We start from the raw sequence: 21,078 nt of genomic DNA, 5'->3' as shown, positions 1-21,078 counted from the left end.
AATAAATTACACGGAAGAGGACCGAGTCAGGATTTACAAAATAATTCAAGTTTAAAAAAAATGTTCAACTGTAAGTTGTAGCACGTACATCGTAGAGTGGATCCTTATATATGTCAACGCAAAAGTAACCTATTGTTCTAGAAACTTTTCTTAGATTTTGTGTTTCTGAGAAGTAACGCAGCGTTCCCTAATTAGTAATTACGCTTAGGAATTGAGTTACTTTTCTGATGTATTTGACGCAAAGGAAAAGGCATCAGTTTGATTGGATTTAAAACTGACTCCTCTCCGCAAAGGATGGGTACAAAATAAGCCAAATCGATTTCGCAGGATTGATACTGTTGATGTAAACAAAACTTGATGGTCGAATTATACTTTACAATCTACATAAAACGTATCTATATTAATTAATGAATTGTTTTGACACTTGATGAATACAAGATTTTAACTCGGAAGAAAGAATACAGTGGTTCTCTTTTGTCAATATCAATCCTTGGAAGCACATAAATCCCATATAAACTATATTGGGAACCATCTCAAAACGATCACTAGTTTCTGGAAACTTCCGAGTTAGAACCTTCATATTTGTATCCTTCGAATCAGTTAAAATCTCTTCAAATATATCCTATATATTTTACACTTGCAGGTTTCATCTGCCTGAACATAAATAATTTACACCCTAACTCCCACGCCACTTTCGCCTTTGATATCCGAAACTATATCAACTGTAGGCGTACAAATGTCTGTAGGCGTAGGGGTGGCTAAAGGAGCCAGTCTGGAAGACTTTTTGGTCGAATGATCCTCCAAAATGTACTCCTTACATGGTCTCACCCTACCTCTCCGATGCACTGAAGGCTCTAGCCTAAGTATCCTACACGATTTATTAAGTGTCTGTCTATTCTCAAATACCGACTCTGTAGACCTGCTTTGCACTTCTGCATCAGAAACCTTGGACCTCTCAATTTGCACACTCTTTACAGACGAATGGAAGTTTGTCAGGATTGGGGCATTTGGTTCGTAGGAGTACTCGTCCGTTTCCTCGAATGAGGTAAAGATGTCTGAATCGGGAGCAGAAGGGATGGCGAAGAAGGACTCGTGGAGGGAGGAACTGAGGGCATCTGGACACAAAAAGGGATCTAGACACGAGGTGACCTCGTGAAGGTCACTACCACTTGTGCAGTTCTGGAAGTTGTTCACTGAATAGGAGGACGGGAATTGTTGGTGTTCCGTGACATTCGAAAGAATCTCCTGACTCCTGGAAGACTCGGACCACTTGGAGTCGGAAGGTCTGCGTGAGCTGTACCTGGTGGAGTCATGTTCTGGGAAAATAGTCTCTACAATTCTGCTTTCGCGTCTACCTTCCAAATTCCGTAAGAGAGCTTCGGTGAGTTCGTTGGGATCGAGAGATGGTGTCGTATTGGAAGAAGCTTCGGACCAACCGTTATGAAGCCTCTCATTACTACCAGCGGAACTAGCACTGCAATCCTCGATACTCAAGAGGACTGCAGGAATAACTGGATCAGAATGCCTTGATGGGCTCTTGTGTTTCCTTGCATGCGATCTTGGACTGTTATGAATATTGGGACTTTCTTCTTCGAGCGAAGCGAGAGGTCGAGGATCTATCGGACTCGGTGGTTCAGAGAGGATGATGGGCACATTCATTAAATGAGTCAGTGAAGGTTCCAGTAACCTAGAATTAACGCTTGCATCAAAAGTAGCCTCATAATGTTTCAACGTTTCGGAACTTTTCCTAGCTTGGAATAATCTTGTCATAGGAACCACCCTGATCTCTGAATCCTCTGAATTCGAGTCGTTGAGACTGGGTAGCTTGTTTGGCGTAATGGTCAAGTGCATGGGTGAAGCTCTCAGTCTGAGAGAGCACTTGGAGCTGGGTCTAGAGCTCTCTGGTGTTGACAGCGAGCTGTGGCTAAAGTTCTCGTTCTGGAACCTAAAATCGGAGGTTGGGCTCGGGGAATCCAAGATTTTTCCTACAGGTCTCGATCTGGGACGCGACCAAGGTGAGAATTTCCGTTGGCTCTGTAAATGACGGCACTGAACCAAACACTTTGCGAGACTAGGTTCGTATTTGTGATGATCCAAGTTCTGTTCAGAGTACCTGTGGTCTACGGAGAATATCCTAGAGGCTGGAAAGAGTCTAAGACTGACTGAAGTTCCAGTTGCGGCTTTGATATTAGAGTCGGAGAAAGAGGAAAGTTTGGCATCTTTCCCTTGGCAGTGAGTAGATTTGTGACACATGTCATGAATCATATTCTTCGTATCCACTACTGGACTTTCAGCATTGAGGACTGGGTCCGACATTGTGTTCAGATGTAGGCTCCTTCTACTTGGAGTTTCATTAGTCTTCAGGTTTTGATAGGACGTGGACCTGGGTTCATCTGACTTTTGTAGGTTTTTGTTTGTGTGCCGTTTGTGATTAAGCCTACGGAGGTAACGGATTTTGTTAAATGTAGGATCTAAAAGATACTTTAGGTTCTTAATTTTGTCGATGTTGTGGTTGGAGTCTATGACGTGATTCCGATCGATGATGTACTTTGGATCCAGCATTTTAGTCAAGTCATGGATGTTTTCTTCCACTATATCTCCTTGTTTGCAACTTTCTGAGGAGGAGTCTATGTCCACTTTTTCATGTAATGTTTCCGCGTGTTTGCCGGACACTTCGAGACATCTTCGGCTTGTATGGAGATGACAACTGTGTTGTTTCGCGGCGAAACAATCTTCGACTGGTCGACGTTCGTCGCTGATGTTCACTTCGCCTAATTCCAAATTTGTGTTGGAACCCCGCCTTGCTGGGGAACAACCATAACGGCTAGGTGTAACTCCAAAGAGCGCTACGAGATCTTCTGCTATTTTTCCGGCTGCTACTCGCATCTCTCCATGATGAAATGCGTAGATCCAAGGATTCGCTCCACTGTGAGCGAGAATTGGGAGTCCTAGCCAGATAGTCCAGTCTGCGAGTATATTGGTTCCGCAGAAGATGTCTAGAAGCATACAGGTCTGAAACATAAAATTGAAAAGAAGGTCTTGTTAGCTTTGGTCATGATGAAGCATCCGAAGAGTAGTCTTAAATCGAAAACCGCTTGTCATTGAAATATCTGGCCGTTGTCATCATTTTTGAAGGTGCTCGAGGGATGATCCGAAAAGCATTACTAAGGAATCGAAATTTGGCAAGATTGATCGTAAAAAGCACCTTTTTGTAGACTTGCACTTGCAGCATTTTTTAACGTTTTAAAACTATCAATTTTTTTTAGGCAAGTTGAATAAAATCGAATTAACTTTTTCATAGATTTAATTTAACTTTTATCTTATCTTCCAGTCAGTTCGTTGTATTTTTTTGAACTCTTAATACACAAATATGAACAGCTTTCATAAGGATACAAAAATGGCTTGTTTATTATGTATGCACGCGTTGTCATATTTTTCTATCTGTGTCGGTATATATTGAATCGATATTCCATTAGCGCTTCGTACACGAAAAGTGAAGTTGGTTACGAACGAATATCAATGATTTTTCTTGGCCGTCTACTCTAGCATACTATGCTCAAGGGGATTTACTTGTATTATATCATTAAGTTTCTTCCATTCAACGACAATTCTAAAGAGGCATGTAGTAATAGCTGCACGCTCGCTTTATAAAATATCCATTTCCTATATTTCAGACTTGATTAAATAGGAATTTTTTTGTTATCAAGAAGAAATAATAGAGGTACGAAGATATAATTTCCTATGATTATCTCAGGTTTATGGTTTAAAAGTTTTTTAAAGGAGAATTTGGAGACGAAGAGATGTTTGTTACCTTCTATTTTATCACTTTTTAGACAAACAGCTTCTTTTTCGGTCTAATGCACTAAAAGTTACTTTTTTCAGGAATTGTGTACAAATGTTCCATTTCCTTGATGATGTTCTCATTTTATAGTCAAGCTTCACAGTATATAAATTAAATGATTTATAAATTAATTATAATAAAATTCATAAATATTCTGAGTCATAATTTTTTATTTATGAAAGTAATTTTTCTTCGATTTCATTAATTAAGTTTAAGATTGAGTATTTTTAAAGTTGGTTATTATATTCTATAACCTCTATTTCTAATTGGAAGTTATTTTTTTATTTTCAACAGTCAATTTTAATTAATTGAATCATGAATTGAATGCTATTTTTCTTTAAATGTTGAGCACCAGCTAAATTTTAGCTCTAAAACCCAATAAGAGAAATGAATTATTTAATTTTAATAATCCTACTTGAGTCGTCAGGGGTGATGCCATACGGTAAATAAAACATTAAGCAAATTCTTAAATATCACATATACTAAAAATTCGAAAGAAACACGAATTTCAATTTTGACTATCTTAATTAGTACGAGACCATTGTTGGTCGATCCCGAGGTCAGAGGTAACAAACATACTGATTATAAAACTTTTTGAACGCCATTAAGTTAATGTTTAAAAAACAAAATATTGATCAATTTCGAAAGAAGTTAATTAGTAGTAGTTCATTTGGAAGACCTTTGTCGATCCGGGGAATCTTTTTAAGAAATTTAATGAAATCTTGGTGAGAACTAAAAAGTGGAACAATTATCAAAAATTTAGAAAAATGTATGGGTTTTATAACTCTGTAAGGTGTTAGGTTCAAATAAACAGAATAATAATTTCAATGGTTTGCAGATTTTCCCTTCATTTTCTTAAGTAGATGACTTCGATCCTTTTCAAAAATGAAAAATTCAAGTTTTGTTGTCCTAAAAAATATTTACTTTCGTAGATGATACCAACTTCTGAAACCTTTTTTTTGTCAATTAAATATTTCGACCACATCAAAAAAATTCTCATTATTATCTAATTAATTTGTTAATTGTCTGTAATTTTCTTGAAAATGCAACTAATCAGTTAAAAAGTCGTCTTTTGGATTGAACTCTTTTGATGAAAATACATTTTTGTTTAAGATTCATAATTTCATTTAAAAATTCATTTCTTTTGTTGAAAATTCGTTTTTCTTCTGAGAATTAATTTTCTTGACTAACAATGCATCTGCTTCGTTTTTTGGTTTAAATTATTCTGGTTTAATTGAGAATTCAATAATTTTTTAAGAAATAAAACTATCCGGTTGAAAATGAACTTTTGTGTTAAAAATAATTATACTACTTGTATGAAAATTTAAATTTTCAATAGAAAATGAACTTTTTAAAAATTAAGAAATAAAATTTTTATGATCAAAATTGAACCTTTTTGTAGATAATTTGTCGTTTTAGCTTTAAAATTCTACAATTATGTTGAAAATTAATATAATTTGTTAAAAATTCCTATTTTTCGATTAGGCATTCATTTGTTTGATGGAAAATACATCTTTTTGGTTTAAAAGTTAACAATTATGTTAAAAATTCATCTCGTACGTTGAAAAATCAACTAGTTGTTTAAAATTTTAACTAGTTTGTTAAATATTCATATTTCTTAAGATTCACGTCCTTGATTAAAAATTTACCTATATCATTGATACAAAATTAATTTTCCGGGTTAAATAATTATCTTTTGGTTTAAACACATTGGTTGAAAATTCATTTATTCAAAGATTCATAATTCTACTTGAAAATTAATATGTTTTGTTGAAAATGTAACTATTTTGTTAAAAACCTTTTTTTTTTGTTCAGAATTAATTTTTTTTATTAACCATGTAATTATTTCATTTTTGGTTAAAATTGACTTTTTTGTTTGAAAGATGATCTTTTTTAATTTAATCTGGTGTTCTAGATACTTAAACTATTCGGTTGAAAATTAACTTATTTGTTGAAAATTCATATTTTTTGTTTAAATTGAAATATTGGGTTAAAAACAAAACTATTATTATGAAAATTTAACTTCTAGCTAACAAATTAATTCTTTTTGTTAAAAAATCATATTTTCGAATTGAAAATTCTACCGCTTCGTAGATGATTCGTCCTTTTGACTTTGAAATTCAACAATTTTGTGGATAATTAGTGCATTTTTTCGAAAATTTGTGTTTTTTGTTAAAACATTATTCTTCTTGCTGGAAAATTCATCCTTTTTATTTAAAATGCAGCCTCTCGGGCAAAAGTTGAACGAGTTTGTCAAAAATTGATCATTTTTTAAGATTCACTCCTAAGGTCTAAAATTAATCATTTTACTTGAACATTTACTTTTCTTTTGGGTTTAAAAATAACTTTTTGTCTAACAATTGCACTATTCCATTTTTGTTAAAAAATATTCTTTATAAGTTGAAAATTCTACATATATTTTGACTTGAAATCTCAGGAATTTAAAGTGTGTCATATTGCATTCAATATGGTATTTTCATTAACCTTATTTCAATGATTTTTTTCCTCCATTATTACCCTATTTTCGTGAGAAATCACCCTCTTTCCTATGTCTTGTAAGAATTTTGTGCTACGTTACTGCTAGCGTAGTTTATGGATGATCCCTTCAAAATGATGAACATATTAAAATTAAAATTTAAAAATTTAATCGTGATCATAGAAAATCATCATATTTATTCATAACAATACTTATATAATTATATTAGCAATAAATGTAACAATATAAAAATAAGCTACACTCATAATTAAATTAACAATAAATACGATACAATTCTCTATAAGAAAGGACAGTGTTCATAAAATCGTCACAGTTAAAGATACGGTCTTCCATCATTGTCCTAAAGTCGATTTGGACGACAAAAAAAGTGTCAACTTGACATCGTTAACTTTGGACTATATTTTCTTGTAACTGGAGATTTCTTTGCAATCGAACTTTTTTTTATATCGATTTATCACGACATCAGCTTCTGATATCGTTTCCTAATGTCAGCAATGTCAGTGGCGAAACTGAACCCCCCGCCCCCCCAGGATTTATTAACTCACCTTCACTTTTTTATTTTTCACTGGAAAATGGAGAAAAATGTTTTAAAATGTTATATTGGAAAGTTTGCTGAATATCAGATATAATAATCTTCTAGTTAGTTTATTCACTTTGTCCACATTGAAGCTCCTATTTGTTCTCGCATGATGCATAATTTGAAAATTATTAGTTTGGACTGACTTATTTTAACTATCATAATTTTAATTTAATTTTAAACGAAGTTTGGGATTGTTTTTAACGGTTCAATTAAGCTTGAATTAATTATTCCCGACTCTGTATAATTTTCCCGCCTCGGGCTTTAAAGCTTCCAATCAGAAATCCTATATTTTTCAACACTTTTAGAATAATTAAACTTTGAAGGTTTACGAAATAAAATTTTTTGAACTTTCACTATTTTTTGTAATAAAATATATTTATTCATTTTCAGAATACTGCATGATATGAGCATAAGTAACTTTCTTTTTGAATTACAGTCAAAATGGCATTTCAACAATAAATGAAAAATAACCATGTTTCTATATTTATATTATATTATTTAAATTTAAATAATTCTTTTCAAAACCCAAAATATACCACAAATGGTTCATTTGAGCTTGATCCATTAAAAATTTGTGCTTCTCTTTAGATCTTGATCCTGTGTTTTTTTATCTTTTACTTGGATGAAACTCTTTGAAACAAAAACGGAAAAATCTGAAATTTGCAGGGCATTTAAATCATATCTTGTTCAAATCATCAGGTCCATTTTATGTTGGTTCTGGGATATTTTCTCCGCATATAAACAATTTGATTAGAGTTTCAAGATTTTCGCTATTCGTGAATAGATACTGAAAAATCTTTTTTGGTTCAAAATAGTTGAAAGTGGAACTATTAAGATCAAAATTCACTTTATTGGTTGACGATTCATCATTTTAGTTTAGAAATCTTCTTTTTACTCGAAAATCAGTTTTTTTTTAAATCCTTCTTTTTAAATATTTCATTAAACCGAAACTTTAAGTACACAATGTTTGGTTGAAAATTTATCTCCTCCATTTGAAAATTCAACTCTTTAATTAAAAAATTATGTATTTTGTTATAATTTTGTCTTTTGTGGTAGAATATTAATCTTCTTGGTAATTAATTCTTCCTTTTGGTTGAACACTAATTTTTTTGGTTAAATATTTAACTATTAGGTTCCTTTGAAAATTTAAACATTAGTTGGTTAAAAAGTCATATATTTTGTTAAAAGTTAATTTACTTGGTGAATAATTAGTTTTTTTAAATACAAAATTAATGTTCTTAACTGAAAATTTAACTATTCTACTCTTCGTTTGAAAGTGACATTTTTTGACTGAAATTAAATCTTTTTGGTTTAAGCAATCATCTTTTTGGTTAAAGAAAATTTTTCCAACTGAAAATTGAAATATTCTATGTTTGGTTTTGTTAAAGATTCATCATTTAAGTTAAAATTTATTTCTTTGCTTGAAAATTGGTTCTTTGTTTCAAATCAATGGGCTTAACTGAAAATGTTGTTCTTCCCTTTTTGGTTGGAAATTTATCTGTTTGAGTTGAAAACCTAATAACTTGTGATTGATATTTTGTAATGCAGTTGCTTTTGCTCATGTAAAATACAAATTTTAATTATGCTGAACGTCTAAATTTGGTTAAATAATACAATTGTACATGTCATCTAAAATGTGACATTCTTCTTAGCCTTTCAACTGAAGTTGAATTCTTAATTATTCGGTAGCTTTTGTGCAGATACTATCCTCTGCAACGAATGATGACTTTTTAAAATACAAATTAAAAAAGTAAAGTAATTAAAATTAAAATTAAATCAAAATCCTTAAAATCGTAGAAATCCTATTAATATTCGCTACATTTTATGGAATTGCTTTTGATACCCCTTGAAATATGATAAAATCACTTCAAATCTTTATGAATGCTTTGAAATACACTAAAATCGCTTGAAAACCCCGTGAAATTCTATGAAATCTGATGATATTTTCTGAAATCCTAGAAAATTTATTGAAATACTTTAAGTGCGTTTGAAAGCCCTAAAATCATTTAAATTCTCGGAAATCTGATTAAATACAAGAAAATCTTTTTAAAATTCCATGGAATATTTTTAAGTATGCTGAAACATTATAGGTCCTATAGAATCTTTCCAAATTGTCTAAAAAAATCATCACACGATAAAAATACTTTGAAATCCTTAATATTGTCTAAAGTCAATTGAAAAAATTAAAATAGCCAAGAACCTTTTAAATCCTATGGAATATTTTAAAATCTTTGTTAGGTTTAGAGAAATTTTCAAAATTTGATAAATTTTGCTTTTATGTCTGAAATACCTCTAAAACTTTGAAATACATTGGAACCTGAATTCGTGCATGTTTCCCCGCATGGCCTGCAATGGCCTTCAACACAAATCAGTTAAAAACGCTGGAATGATATTTTTTACGAATAAATAATATGTCGATTTTTTATCTGAAGATGTTTAAACAAAGAACCTAAGCTTTTTTCAAACAAGAAAAATATCATAAAGTTCGAAAAAGGCTGATAAAATTGTTTGCTAATTGAAAATACTTGATATCTATAAGAGTTTCAATGATCTGAGTGCTTTGATTTTGTTTTTAAGAGTTTAATATTTGAACTGAATATTTATTCAGGTATAAAAGTTGTAATTTTTATCTTAAGTTTAATTATAAGTGCATTTGGCTGATTTTAATAAAAAGATGTACAAGATATAAGATATTGATTATAATAGAGAAATTCATTAAATTTTCATTTACTGTGTAAATGAAATGATTAATAAAGAAGCTTTATTGTTAGATAAATTCTTCTTCAAAAACGAAATCTATGGCTTGTGTATTCACTCAAGGGAGAGATGATTGCGTATATTACTTATGATTTTAAATTTATTACAAAATTCCTCTTATCAGATATGAACAAATTGGAGATACATGGAGATATACTGCTGTTCGGCACCCTGAGAAGTCACAAATAATAATAAGAAGAAGGTTTGGAGAGTCTCGATTTACCATGAAGGCCATTGAGGGTACCCCCAAAATGCCCAGTAAAGCGGTACTCCAATGTATGTACAAATTGAAATCTTCTTCAATATAAAATCAAAAATTAATACTTTCTTCTCACGAGGTCTTTATCGTAAAACAAATTTTAAATTCGTCACGAATCCCATTCTGGCTCTAAATTTTTTTAAGTCAAAGTAAAAAAAATTTCATTTAAATAAAAAATTTAATTACATACGCAATCGAGCGTATGATCAAATTATTTCGTGAATCATCCCTGCTAGTCCTCTTTTGAGTCACGGGCATATTTATATTAATATTCGCCCATCCCCCGATAATATAATTCTAAGTGATGAAAACAGAACGAAGAATCTCGATGTGGAAAATTATATATAGTAATTGCTCAATATAATTAGTCATGGCTCTCTATTTGTATACGATTTTCCACCCCCCCCCGCCCTTCATTTCAGTTGACTGAATACACGCCTGGTTCTTAAAATATTTTTTCCAAAATCCCTACACATGCGATATTCATTTTATTAATATTGAGCTTATGTTATTTAAACAGTTTGTTAAGCCTTAATTCAAATCGCAAGGCTCTTCAACGAAAACCTTGATTTAATGGCAGCCTAGAAATTATCTCACATAATTCGAGTTTCCCATACAAGCTGAATATGGAGATTCTCCGAGAGAAACATCGATCTTCCTCGTGGGATTAGGAGAACTGAGCTGCAATAAAAAGCAAGATTACACCTCATCTCCTCAAACCTTCGGATTCGCAAAAGGGACCCCTAAAATGATTGTAATCGACCCAACAAAGAAGATAAAGGAGTGAATTCTGAAGGTGCTTTTTCGGTTTAGGTTCGAAAGGTGAGCGTATTTCATTGTAGTAAAAATAAAGATAGAAGAAAAGAAAAAAAGTCATTATGGACTTTTATTATTTATTTTTGAAAAAATCATATTTTATTTATGCCCAGTCATCATAAGGAGTGTAAGACATTTACACGATATCTGATAATAATAATTTTTCCCAATGCACATGAATACTTTCGTCCAATTTTGTAAGTATTTTCGTGCGGGAATAGGAAATTTAAGAGAAACATAAATTAATTACTAATTAATAAATCAATAGCGTGTACGGAAAAAATTGAATAAATCAATACAATAGAAAATATTTCCAACTTATGTAGTTATAAGAATAGATAGTATTGGTATACAATTACTTCACAGTTACAATTATTAACGAAATTCGAATGAAAAAATATTACATATAATGGTTGCACAAAATCCCAAAAATATTTTTCACCAGCTAACTCAGCAAGAAAGACGTAAGGCCCTTTATCTGAATTACGGTTCTGAATTTGGAGGCCGTGCGGTTACATTTTTTTTGTCTAATTTGTTGCATACGTCATCTACATAGTAATATCTTTAACCCTCATAGCCGGTTTTTCTGAAAAATGTTTATATTTTTTAAATAATCAAAAACAAAAGTACAATAGCCGCGACGTTAAGTGTAAAGCTTTCTCACAGCGGGTACCCTGCTGTGAGTCGAATCATTCGGAACGAATGACTCTTTCATTGCTATGGGATTAAGACTGGTATTTTATTATATTATATTTTATTGGAAGAATTAATTGATTTATATAATCAGAAGAAAGGAAAAAATTATTTATGAAAATCGATTAATATTTGAAGTAATTATGAAAATGTTTAAGTGATAAATTACTTCTGTGCATATAAACTGTTCATTTTTTAGTTCATTTTCGCAGCAGATTCAGAAAACATGAATAATGTATCGATCAACCTGGAACCTATAATATTAAACCGCCTCTGCCTCCTCTTGTTTGCCAAGGGTTCATGAGAACGCAGCGAAAACGCAGAAACAGTTCACACTGAGCGTCATCGTTCTTGTACTTTTTTATCGATTATTAAATCAAAGATGTACGTTTTTTCCAAAAACCGGCTCTGAGAGCTCCGAGCTATTACTATGTAGATCACGTATGCAAAAAATTGGACCAAAATATTCAACCGTGTGGCTCCAAATTTCAGAACCATAAAACCGTTCTGATGAAGGGCCTTAAAGTCGTTTCTAAGGTTTGTAGGTGTAAAAATTGCGTGCATCAAGAAAGGATTAAAGTTCTTGATCATTTTGCTGTATTTCAGTGCTCAAATATGTTTCCGTAATGAAAATTATATTTCTAAAAAATCATACGCACTTCGTAAAAATAAAAATCAATATATGTATGCAAAGGACTTTTCTTCAGAAGGTACACGTAAAAAAAATTTTGTTCTGCAAAAAAAGTTTTATTTTATAGAAAGGAATAACTTTTGTCTACAACTTTTTTTTCCTTCAAATTAATATATTTGGAAATATTTTAAAACATAGGCAATTAATGGAAAAATATTAGTTGCTTCTATCAAATTACTCATCTAAAAATATCTTTTAGAACAAAGAGGTTTATATATTTCAAAGGCCTTGAGTTTTTCGCAAACTGATATGATTTTAGTGAAAATACAAACTAAAAAATATTTTTTATATGAAAGTTTAGGAAAATATTTTTAACGTATCTTGAAATTATTATGTTAAAAATAATAGTTTAATAATACACAAATATTTATGAAACAGTTTTCAACCAATACTGAATATCAAAATTTAATTAAACGTTAAGCATCGATTAACTTGCTTACTATATTGAAAGCACATTTTTCTAGAACCATCCTAATATGATTTCCATTAAATTCTATGTGAGTAATATCAGAGCATAAGAGTGATGTTATTATATAATATATTATTATTTTATCAATATTATAATATAATAATAATTTTGACATTTAAAAAGCTTGTAGAGGACATTGTTAGCTATCCATAAGAAGTGTTTTTTTTCAGAAATTCAGTTTCAAATTTTTTCTCTAGAATCGAAACAGTTTCGAAATCTTTTGTTAAAAAAATATTTCTTCAGAACTGCGTCTTATTATGAATAATTTTTTAACATTAATACCATGAAAATGACCAAAGTTATGAAAATTAAAAAAGAATAAAATCTTCAATTTCAAAAACAGTCGACGCTATTTACCTTGCTGCGGATGGGGCCGTAGGGAAGTAATTTTCCTAGAAACGATGTTCCCCCACTCTCGAGTCTAATCTTGATGTGTGGTGTTTGATGCAAATGGTTTCGCACGCTACGTACGTTGCCGCGCGCGGATCAGTGTTTAAAACAGAGAAAGTTCGATTTTCAGAATACATATTGTGGGAGTGATTATCTCAAATTTGATTCCAAAAAATTGTGAGCACATCGTTCTCTCGTGGAATAAACTGAAAAATAGGGTAATAATTACGAATTATTGATAAACCTTTGATTAAATTTGCCATACTTGAGGTTCTCCCATATGACAAAGAAATTATCATAAGACATACATTTTATGATTTCGAAATTCTTTTATAAGCCTCATTAACAAAGCATATAATGACTTTGTGCACTTTAAAATTGCCTTAAAAGACCTAAACCGTTGACGGCAACGTAAATAGCGAGCGGAACAATTCTCAGACGCCGAGCCGTCGCGGTCGTGGTGAGAGAAGAGCTCGAGCGAGAGTTAGGGGAAGCGGCAAGGTAAGTAGCGTCAACTGTATCACTTACGTTTTTTGAATTTTTAAAAATGATTATAGGTTTTTTCTTTCAACACCTGAGAGAATGGATACTAGAATTTTCATTAAAATTGCTAGCAACAGCTGAAATTCTTCAGATGATTTGATATGGAATTTATCAATGGTGTTGTTGGTTTTTTGATCGCACGCTTAAATTGTTCATAACAATTGCAGATATATACAAACTAATGGAACCGATTAAAAAATTGTTTAAAAAAATGCGAACCTAGATATTAGGAAGGTGAATCTAAAAGTTTTTTTTTTGACTTTTAATTTGTTTATAATTACAAAAGTTTAAAATCCAGATCTGTGACAAACGTCAATTTCGTAAGGTATCATGAGCATTACAAAAAAGAAACAACCCTCTTCGATCTTCTATTCATAAAATATTAGTAATTAAATAAAATTTATGGACTTTTTAATTTCAATATTTTGTATAAACTGCACGCATGCACAAAGATATTGACCAAAATAAAAATAAGTGGATAAAAAGCGATAAAAAGCGAACTGAAATGTACTAAAACTTTATACCAAATATGTAACTTTTGAGAATAAATCACTGAAGAGGACCTACATATGGAGCCAAAACGTCTGAGGGAAATCTAAATATTTTTCATCATTTACGGACCCCAAAGCCACAAGACCCGCAACTACTATTATATTCGATCAAAAAAACCTAATATGTTAGAATTACACAGCAAAATAAAGTAAAGTAAAAAACCTGGATTGAATGTTAATTTTGGGACTAACGGTAACATAAAATCTTGGCTACCAGCCAGGGGGATGTGAACCGTTTCCGGTGGATTATACTGCGTGGTAAAAAATATTTAAAAAAATGTTCTTCTAATATGGAGACAAGAGTAAAGTTAATATTTAACGGAAATGGAAAGGAAAATTTGATGTTACACGTTAAAATAAACGTGTTTTTCCTGCTTATGTAATTAAAACATTTCAAACACTGCACTTCAAAACTTCAAGTGGGAATTACTTACTACTGCGTAATCACACAATGCAGACGATGAAGTTTCCTACTCAGAAATACGAAGAAGTCAAATATTTCACGGAAAATCGCGTGATTTTATAAATATTAAATTAACTGTCTCCGAAAAACAAAGTTTTCACCATTGTCACGTCTATGCTTGACAGTCGGAGGTTGGTACTTCGATGCCTGAAGTTGATCGGACCTCTCTTTCTATCATGTGAGATAGAGAGAGACGATCCGATTGTGTTCCAATCTCTCTATCTCTGTCTATCCAATACATTTCTTCTTTGTTTTCTTTTTCGAATTGCAGAGCATATTGATTGGATACGGCAACGCAGCGATTTCAGAAAATAATTTGTATTTTAATTAAATATTAGAAAGAACTTGTATAGTAAATAATTAATTTTAAACTGTGCTATAATATTTTTAATTATAATGAATTTATATTCACTGCTCTTGTTCACTAAAATTGCTTCAATAACTTCGCGATACTAATTCGTCATATATTTTACTTTGTCAGATTGTGCTGTTATCAATGTCTGATTGCACGTAATGATCCGATCAGTCCAGTCGGCTTCATTAGGCATCCGAGACCCACTGCTGCTCGACGTGAGCTCGCCATCTTTATTATTTTATTTACAGTGGTAGGCCCTTAGGGCATGGCGCCTTACCGGAACGCTCCTGGGTTGTCACGCTTGAGTGAGCTCCGCACATCCCCGGTAGATCTTATTACCGATCCCCGCGAAGCGGCGTTAATTTTTGGAAACCTTATATGGAGGATCACTAAATCCACATTTGACTGTATCACTTTTATTGTAGACATTTTGCGCCTGCTATCATTTCACTCTCGAGATCATTATGATCTGTCCATTAGAATCATTTTGATATACTTTCAGCGTCATTTGTCAAACGAAAAAAATCTTAGTATTTATTATTTTTCAAGTTTTCATGTACACCGGATTTTCAGAAATCATAAAAGGCTCGCATCTGAACTGAAGTACTGCAAAAACTTTGGCCATATTGGATTGAGTTGATAGGTTATTCCGAACCAGATCATTAAGATCTCAAAAATCGATTGTTCTTAACGGTCGATCAAAATGCTCTGGATTTGGTATCGTTTTTGTTGCATATCAAAATAATATTGATTTTCGTATAATTTTGAACATTTTTTTACTGTGAAGCCATTTTGTTCTCTAATCCAAAGACCTCTGGGCAATATGAGCTATATATTAGCCGTAGATGAAGATTGATGGCCTTGTCATTGCCTTCGTTGATTACATGAGGGATTAAAGGTACATTCTCAACCGTATCCTCTCCTAGAACGAGCAATTTCTTGAAATCTTGAGAAATACCTTCAGAGTACTTCAGAAGCTTAAAAAAGGAACAAGGAATCCTTGTCAACATCAACTCGAATTCTTCTGATTAAGAGTCTTATCCCCCCATTTAATAAAATATTGGTATATTATGTATGACGATATCATAGATGAACTAATTCTGAAAATTGAGCGATTCATCTAATTGTAAGATGCACCGAAATATGAAAACATTATCCTATATTGGCAACGGGTGGGATCTCTTAATGTGGCTAAGAGAAGACTATTTTTTACTGGCAATCTAATTTACAATCTATTTTATAAAAATACCCCATAATATCTTCTAAATCTCTTTGAAAACTGAAAGTTTGCTTCACCTGTTTAGTCTAGGCTTCGTGCAAGAAAAACGGTATTTACAGTTTCACGTTACAAATCTTGTAACTTGCAAGGATCCTTCATGGCGAGAAAAGTGCGTCTTTGAAATAAGATACCTGAATCAATTACAGAGATGCACCTTCACCTCAGCACTTTAGAAGGCTATTCTTCAACTTTTTGTTTAGCATTGATAATATTCTACTCTCGAAATTTTGCACTGGTAATTCGTAAATTGTTAATATTCTTATCTTTAATTTTAGTTTTGTTGTTTTTTTTACCTGCGTCATAATCTTAATTTGACCAGGGTTGATACTTTTTTTTATAAAAAATGTATAATTTGGACACCTAGGAACTTAATAAATAAATTATAAATTTCTTGGTACCCATTATTGGAATATCTTTCTCGCCGCGCCACGGTGATGGATGAGAGAAGCTGCGGAACAATGTGCGGTGTGCACTCAGGCGTGACAAAACAGAGAAAGAAACATGAGAGACAAAATAGTTTAGAGTACCCTGATATACTTTCACCGTCAGCCCCAAAACTGGCACTATATCCGGGGTTCACTATATTTTGAACATAGTTACCGTACCTGTCATTTGTTTCTATTTAAACCTATAACTGCCTGAGTTAAAAATATTTTATATTGTATTGATTTATTAAATTATTACCGAACATGCTATTTATTTGGCAATTGATTATTCATTTAATTAATATTTTTCTTTAATATTCTACTGCTGTACTACCCAAAAAGTCTACAATATTATTTCTGTGTTTATCCTATTCCTCTTTCCATTAAATTTATACTTTGCTATTAATTTGTATTACTTATTATCTAATTTCTCTTTCACAAAGTTAGGTACCTTTTCGTAATCTTTTTTTATTATATTCCTTCAGAAGGAAAAATGATAGAAATATAAAAAGTATGATACATTCAGAACGGAATCAGTTTAGAAACAAATAGGATTTTTTTCAAATGAAAAACTAAGATAAACTTTTTATCTCAATTGCCATATTCCTGTAAATTATATGAAATAAAATACAAAATTTTGTCTTCAAAATATCTTAAAAATATTAATGTTAAAAAAAACTGCCCTAATAAGCCATGCTACGTTGTTAACTCTATAAGGGGAATAGAGAATATTGGAAAAAATCTCAGTACTAATTTAAATAAATAATTTTTACCGATAATTTGACCTAATTTAGAAGATAGGATAGATATTAGAACATAGAATTGTTTTAGCATAAAACAAAAGTAGCGTAAAATTCTTCCTCCTTTTATCCTTAAAGCAGAACATGGAGCAAAAAAATTGTGAAAATTTAAAAAGGCATTATCATTTAGAATAAATATTTAAAAAGTAATAGAGACTATACTTTAAGAAAATTTTACGAAATTTTTGTAAGATGGCAAGCTAAATTAACAATTACAGTGAAACCTTTCTATAGCCCTTCCGAGAATTGACGCCGCGCCGCAGGTAGGTGTAAGAGGAGCTGTGCGGCGTGCGCGGGATCTGCAATTGGCACTCAGGCGAGCACTCAGGCGAGCACTCAGGCATGAACAAACAAAAGCGGAGCGGGCTATAATGAGTTAGTTCCCATCCACCGTCAGCCTCGAAATCGGCGCTATAGAAGAGTTTCACTGTAATAAGGAACATCACTCGCAGTTAGCAGCAACTGAAATTTAAGTTACATTTGTAGTTTAAAAGTGCTTCATTGTTAAAAATTAAGCGAATCCGAGCAGGGGGAAAATTATATGTATTATTAGTTAGCATAAGTTCTTATTATTCATGCCTGTACTTTGGAAATCTAATTTTGATTTCTGTATTTTTTCATACAATGTGATTGGTTAAGCTATACAATTCTTTTAGATAATTGTTAATGTGTTTCCAAACTAGTCTAGAAAATGAGACTATTCACACTTTTGCTCTGAGAGTGCAAATTTATTTAAGGATAATTTTGAGAAAAGTGATGGGTTCAGAAATAAACCAAAATCATTATCTTATTCAATAAGTTTTCAAATATGGCCAAATTTTAGCTTCCGCAATTTACCCTTATTAACTAAAATTCCATCAATAAATTAAAGCTATTACAGTTGATTTGAGAAAAATCAACTGAAAAATTTTCCATAAAAGTTCAACAATTATTCTTTATCTATCATATATCTATTACATAATCACAAAATGATAAGGATGATGTTTAATTGGATGCAGAAGACTAAAATTTCTTACTAGTTTTGCATTGACCTATTAACAAAATAAAAAGAAAAGCAAACAATTTAATTAATAAAGAACATGAAATGAAGGACTCTACCAATAAAAATATAGAGCAAACATGAAAGGCTTGACGATTAACGACTATAGCGACTGCAGTTATAAATTAAAGACCATAAAGTAAGAAAAGCAAGAAAAAATCCACAAGGTTAAAGTTCTTTTCGTTTTATAAGAAGCGACGGAGAAAATTTCCCCGACAACGTGATTCGGAAAAGTTTCTGAATCTCAAAAGTTTCTTTGCGCGAAACGCAATCGCGCGAGAGAAAGTCAGAATTATTAAAACTCCATTATTGTATCCTTTCCTCGAAATTATTTTCATTCGAAACATCTCTAAATTACAATGTACAACTCAACAACTTTAAAATTCAATATTCGGAATTAAATAGTTTGAAATCTAAAACATTGAAAAATTAAAAAATTAAAAATCGGCAACTAAACAATTAAATGAAACATTTATAATGCCAAGAAAATATTTTTCATTTAAAAAAACAAGAGATTTAGTCTTTTTTTAACGTTTTTTTAAAAGTGTTAGTAGAAAAGGGATAAAGGAAGAGAGCAAATACTTTATATCGTGAGGAATGAACAACTTTAATATTAAAGTATCCTCATTAATTGTACAATTTTAGATGAAAACTCTAAAAATGAACCTAGTTTTAATTAAAGCATTTTCATCCTAAATTTTTTTAATTCAAGCAATTCAAATTGCAATTCTTTTTTTAATTTGAGAATTAAAACAACAACTTTCGCAGTTTAAAAAATTTTCTGTTGATTGAAATACATTGGAACAAAATTATAAAATGCAATCAGACAACAGAATGAAAAACGTATATGCACAAATTTCATTAAATACTGACCAAAATATATACAAAATTTATCCCCATTACTTTTTTTTATAAAATAAAAGTTACCAAAGTTATAACTACCATTTTCAAAATCCAAAAAACTGAACGAAAGTGAATATTCGCAGCCAAAAAAGCGCGATATGGGAAAAAGTCAAGAGAAGAAAAAAGTTACTTTTTCAAGACCCTATAAGACTGTCTAAATAACTGTTTAATTTTTTCTAACGAAAAATCGAAAATTCAAATTTTGATCGCACAAAAAATAATTAATTTTTACATTCTCATCCTAATGAGAAGGTATTGGTTTTATGTGAAAAATGACATTCGCGGATCCCATCAAATGTCGACGTTTTGACTTCCCCTGTAAACCTGTGAACCTGTAAACACGGTGACATTTGAAGGAATTATTCGATTTGATTCCCCTTTGGCACACTTTATAAGGATATGAGAAGAGAGGGCCCCATTAGTTTTTTTTGATAAAATAAAAATTAACAAAGTTATATAACATTTTGAAGTCCAAAAAACCAAACGAAAATTAACATCTGAAGCCAAACAAAGAGTAATGGGAAAAAGTTAATAAAAGAAAAACGTTACTCTTTTAAGGCGTCGTTTTTTTTAATCGTAAAAAACAAGATTAAAACTAAAAATATTAAAACAAGGCAATAAGAATAAGACTGTTTCAATTTTCATACATTTCATGAATTTTAATTATATAAATTTATTAAAATGATACAGGTTTCAGCGCAGCTAAGAATAAAATGTAACGTAAAATAAGAAACAAATATTAAAGTAATCATGATAAATACAATTTTACTTTATTCTGTAAAATCTAAATAACCAATCCTAGACAGCAGTGCATAGAAAATGCCTTATATTTGATATAAAAGTGTCGAGCATAATGTACAAAATTTTACACTTTGGGCAAAATCGAGTACGAAGCACAAGATACGTGATGACAATTTGTTCGCTTAAGCCGAAAGAGCTTTACCAACAAAGAGTTCACAATCACAAAATTACAGTTGTTGATTTGTTGATTTTTAATTTCGAAACGAATGTAGGGGAAATACAATGACCGACCACGAATATGCGAATGCACGAAAGTGAGAAAAATACAATGTCTGAGCGCTTAGCGCTTAGCGCGAGGTAAATACGTACGTTCTAAAACTTGCAAACCGCGCGTGAAGCGCCCGAGGAGAATAAAAAATGTTTTTTTTTTAGGAATTGAACATTTATAAAGTAAGGTCTTTATCCTGATAACAATTCGTAATAAAAAATTCAAGATGTCGAAAAAATAAACAGCAGAATTTTTTAGTTTTAAGTAATACTATTTAGAATTTCGGTTGATCTTACAGTTTAACCAAAGATCGTTATGTAGTATTTTTATTTGATTTCAAATATTATTTTCTGGGCAGGTATTTTACTGATTAGATCAAATCGAATAATTAATTGGTATACAGAGTTTTTGATAAGAATATTGCAATAAAAATGAATATTTACACGGAAAAACCCTTGCTTTTTTATATAAAAATTGGACAAAAATGCTGCATACAGTTGTCAACTATGTTTACTACTAATAATACTTTTTTGAGCTTATTCGATCTGATCGACTTCAAATATAAAGGGGGAGGGTCGGGAAGGCCGGCTTTTGGCCTAATTTATTTTTGGACCATAAAATCTGAAAAAATCATGGTAGTATCTTATAAGTATCCCGAGTCGATTGCACGCTAAACGGACTACCCTCCACCCCCCAGCCACCCCCACCCCCTACAAAT

The 21,078-nt window shown here is 31.4% G+C and overlaps 1 protein-coding gene across 1 annotated transcript in view; it reads right to left on the bottom strand.

The window, feature by feature from the left end:
* Window positions 1–368: 368 nt before the first annotated feature.
* Window positions 369–21,078, bottom strand: part of LOC117173171 — a 48,440-nt gene continuing 27,730 nt past the window's right edge. The window contains exon 4 of the mRNA XM_033361588.1: window positions 369–3,012. Coding sequence (XP_033217479.1) covers window positions 670–3,012 — 2,343 coding nt within the window. The 3' untranslated portion in view covers window positions 369–669. The remainder of the gene's footprint in view (window positions 3,013–21,078) is intronic.

The sequence above is a fragment of the Belonocnema kinseyi genome, chromosome 5, assembly GCF_010883055.1.
Source record: "Belonocnema kinseyi isolate 2016_QV_RU_SX_M_011 chromosome 5, B_treatae_v1, whole genome shotgun sequence".
NCBI classification, from domain to species: Eukaryota; Metazoa; Arthropoda; class Insecta; order Hymenoptera; family Cynipidae; genus Belonocnema; species Belonocnema kinseyi.
This window is presented reverse-complemented; position numbering and strand designations above follow the sequence as displayed.